Consider the following 3,978-nt stretch of genomic DNA (forward strand, 5'->3'; position numbering starts at 1 on the left):
CCAATTTTTTGTCTTACCTGCTGATGTTAGTAAGGTCGTAAGTGTAGTTATCAACAGTAAGCCGGCACTGAACTATACAAGTAAGGTGGTCTGGAGCTGTGAGGCCAACACCACATGGCAAACATGATTGAGGGCCATAAGGAAGGGGGTCTGTCACAACAGTATTGGCTGGGCAAGGGGTGCATTCTGTTGTGCTGTTCTCAATATACTGCCCAGCAGGGCATGGGATACAGCCTGCAGCTTCTGAGGTCTAAATATATAAAAAAAGGGCACATTTGGTTAGATGTTTTCTACACATCTAATTCACTCATAAAAATATACATTTGAAGAATAGTGCTGTCAAGCTTGAAATATAATTTAATATGATGGTATCATGATTTATTGAAAGCACGTTTTGATAAAAAAATGTGTTATCTCATCACTTTATAGTTAAGATCTGCAGCTAAGACACTGACTTGTGGACATGGTAGACAGGATGAAGCTCCTCCATCAATGGTGTTGGTGACATTAATATTGAACACTTTGGCCATGTCAGTTTCATACATGCGTAATGTGCTGGACTTCAGATAGCTCTTTTCCCATGACACCTGTAGGAAAAATGTTACCATTAACCATTTCCATCCAGACCTTTGAAATGCTAGATTTCTGCATTTCATTCTACATGTATTGAAAAACTTGATTTTGCCACATTCATTGCAATTTATTGGGAAATGCATTTTTAAAAGCAGATATAAATTCACCAAAAGGCAATGAGAAATACCCAACACTGTTGCTCCTAGATCTTAGGTTTAAATAAGTAAGATTTATCTTTTACAATTAAACAGAAAAATAATTCAAACCAAAATATATGAATCAGAAAAAATATATACCAGGTGTTACATGAAATGTATGAAAATAATTTTCATTATCTTATGCCTACTTTTTAGTTATATGATATGCATAACACCAGGGTTAAATAATGTAATGTTTGACTTAAATTAATTCAAACAAAGTTAATCTAACTTCAGCTTCCTAAGAACAAAGAAGTTCTCTTTTTACATATAGTTACTCTATATTCTTGTTATTATGAAAGGATTACTTGCTGATAATAGTTACTAATAGTTACCTTTTGGAATGCCCAAGAAAAAGTGTAGGAGTCATTACGAGTAACAATATAATTGTAGTACATTCGTGGCTGAGGCCCAGTCCATCTCTTCAGCACTATTACTCCTTTCTTGCTTGATGCCTAAGGACAAGATTCAGATGAGAATATTGCATTTGCAATACTACCAACTGATAGATCTTTTTTTGTAATATCTGTTGTGAATATAATGATTGTTTATTTGTAAATATTTTACTCAAGAGAGAGAGAGAAAAAAAAACTGACCTCCATGAAGACAAATTCACAGTCAGAAGCACATGACAGCTCAAAAGTGAAAGATATCCGTCCCACCTCCATTGGTCTTCCACCCATTTCACGTCCTCGAAATCCACCAACCTTTAAGAAAAATTGTATTTACGGAAAACACTTGGCTACCAAAAATCTTTTTCTAAATTGTAAGAATATACATCAATATTTTTAAAAAAATATTATTCAGAAGGAATCATATACCATTAACATACCTTGAGACTAAGAACTAGGTAAGCATCATCAGCATGTCCTCGACCAGAATGAATATGGTCACCAGCAACCTGCCAGCCTTCAGAGTTGTTACATCCAATATCTGTAGTGAATGAAAACCTACAGAATCACATATTTCAATATGAAATTATAGTGGCTGTCCTTAGATTTTTTTTCTGCTGCTGCTGCATAAATGTATATTAGTCAAGAGCATGATAATATGTACATCAGTTTTAACAACTTGGAATACTGTGATGCAAGTGTTTCTCATTTTCATATCTTTCATATCTACAGAAATGCATATCAACAAGCTGTATTTTATTGTCTTTTAAATGATGTATACAGTCATGAAATTCCTAACCATCAGAAGACATGCAAGTAGCAGCCATCCTTGGTGGCATTGCTGTCCACCACTGGTACTGGTAGCCATAATTTGGGGCAGTACTTGGTGGGCATGGCTTGCAGGGAGACAATCCATCACTGTGTTCACCAGGTGGACAAAATACACAACCTGTATGACATTATTTCCTTATTAGAGAGCAAAACCAAGTAGAATAAAATGTGATAAGAGGGGTGTTATCTTATTCCACTTTTATCAGCACTAATGTAGTATCTATAATACATAATAAGTGCGACACAACTTTGAACATAACATAATGCAATGTCAGTACTGCACCTTGTCCAGCAGTATAGTGCATTCCTGGATTGCATGGAGGGCACATCTTAATTTCTCCTGATGGCGGTAATCTTACAGAGCCTTCCATCTTTATCCGACATACACGAGGCTCAACCCATTTATAAACAGCACGTGTCTGTAGAACAACAGAAACTTGGTAAAAGGAACTTTTATTGCAGTGTCTTCAATATGAAAGCACTGAATACCAAATCATGAAGCCACAATTTTTTTTTTTAATTTCTATATGTAGTCTGTGAAAGCACTAGATACCTGCAATGAATTGTCTATTTTCAATAACTCAGTAATATATTAGACAGTTGTTTTTACCAAATATTGCAATTATACAATATCTTCTTTCTGTTATTATAATATTTCAAAGGTATGTTACCCAACACTAATTCATAGTAAATTCTAACCTGGTTCTTGTCATCACAAGGTGAATCTATCTCATAGTAGTCTCGTGAAGTACATGGTGGTCGGGGGAGGCACTCAGCTGAACCTTTTGGTGCATATTCAGTCACAGGGTCGCATGGCAGGCACTTTGATGATCCTCGTGGCGCATATGTATTTTCCTCACATTCCTTGCATTCTGAGGCACCTGGCTCACTGTATGTTCCAGCAGGGCATTCTGTGCATTCAGATGAATGTGCAACACCTGTGTGGATATGCCAAAGGATATGTTAAGTATTGACTTTAATTTGAAGTTCCACATGAAATATCCGGAAATCCAAATTCCAATGCTTTCTCTTTAAAGATAATGACAGAATCTTCCCATTGAAAATAAACAAACAAACTTACCACTTATTTGAATACTCTTTATCATCACAGGTCTAGAAGAACCACCAGCTTCTATACCAATGGTTTTCCAGTGCAACACATTGAGGCCAGGCTTGAGCTTGACTGTACGTGTTTGCCATTGTCCTTCCCTTGTGATTGGGGGCCATTTGTAGTCATCACCATCATCAATGCTTTGGCATTCTTTATCTTGGGCCTATGAAGAGTGATAGAAAAATAATGCAAATTTCTGTTTGTACATCATCTTAAATAATATAATATAAATTACCTGAATACTGTATCATCACAAACATGAAGGAAGCTGAGGGAATTTTTTACCTGAAATTCAAATATGATGTTGTCATCTGTGAACTGATAGGTATATTTGACAGCTCCTGGCTTCACCAGCTTAACAGTGTAGACAAGAACTGCTGCACACTGACCACCTCTGCTTGCAAGAACATCACCACGTGGCTGCCAGCCATAACTGTAATACACAATATAATTACCCACCAAAAAAGACATTTTATTACAAAAAAGGGCTCTTGTGAAGTTAGAAAAATTCATAACTGTAAACTATATAATTGTTTTAAAACTTACGCTCCACAGTCCACATCGCCTCGCCGCCTCCCAGCAGAAAAGGCTGATCTAAGAGCTTCTGTGTATGAGCTGAAGCCACTTGGGAGCTTTGTCCAGTTGTCAAAGTAGACACCACCTCCAAGAGAGTAGGTGCTGTTTGGACAGAGTGAACATTCTAGCTTGCTGAGGTCGAGGAACCAGCCAGGGTCACAAGATATACCTGTGTTGAAAGTTGTTATTATTCAATTAAAATTGAACTGTGCATAATTTGTTTTTGCCCCTTTTTACTACACTGACTGTCTGTAATGACTATTAAACTAATATAAAGTCCCTGCTCTCTAATCAATCT

The 3,978-nt window shown here is 36.6% G+C and overlaps 1 protein-coding gene across 1 annotated transcript in view; it reads right to left on the reverse strand.

Moving 5' to 3' along the window:
• The window catches only part of LOC119594094 (endosome/lysosome-associated apoptosis and autophagy regulator family member 2-like), a 20,119-nt gene that overhangs the window by 3,160 nt on the left and 12,981 nt on the right, over nt 1–3,978 (reverse strand). The window contains exons 3-13 of the mRNA XM_037943149.1: nt 3,651–3,849; nt 3,390–3,537; nt 3,075–3,267; nt 2,693–2,931; nt 2,277–2,412; nt 1,962–2,111; nt 1,603–1,703; nt 1,367–1,477; nt 1,106–1,225; nt 456–587; nt 18–250 (exon numbers count right to left, since the gene is read on the reverse strand). Coding sequence (XP_037799077.1) covers nt 18–250; nt 456–587; nt 1,106–1,225; nt 1,367–1,477; nt 1,603–1,703; nt 1,962–2,111; nt 2,277–2,412; nt 2,693–2,931; nt 3,075–3,267; nt 3,390–3,537; nt 3,651–3,849 — 1,762 coding nt within the window. The remainder of the gene's footprint in view (nt 1–17; nt 251–455; nt 588–1,105; nt 1,226–1,366; nt 1,478–1,602; nt 1,704–1,961; nt 2,112–2,276; nt 2,413–2,692; nt 2,932–3,074; nt 3,268–3,389; nt 3,538–3,650; nt 3,850–3,978) is intronic.

Source organism: Penaeus monodon, chromosome 33, assembly GCF_015228065.2.
Source record: "Penaeus monodon isolate SGIC_2016 chromosome 33, NSTDA_Pmon_1, whole genome shotgun sequence".
Taxonomy (NCBI): domain Eukaryota; kingdom Metazoa; phylum Arthropoda; class Malacostraca; order Decapoda; family Penaeidae; genus Penaeus; species Penaeus monodon.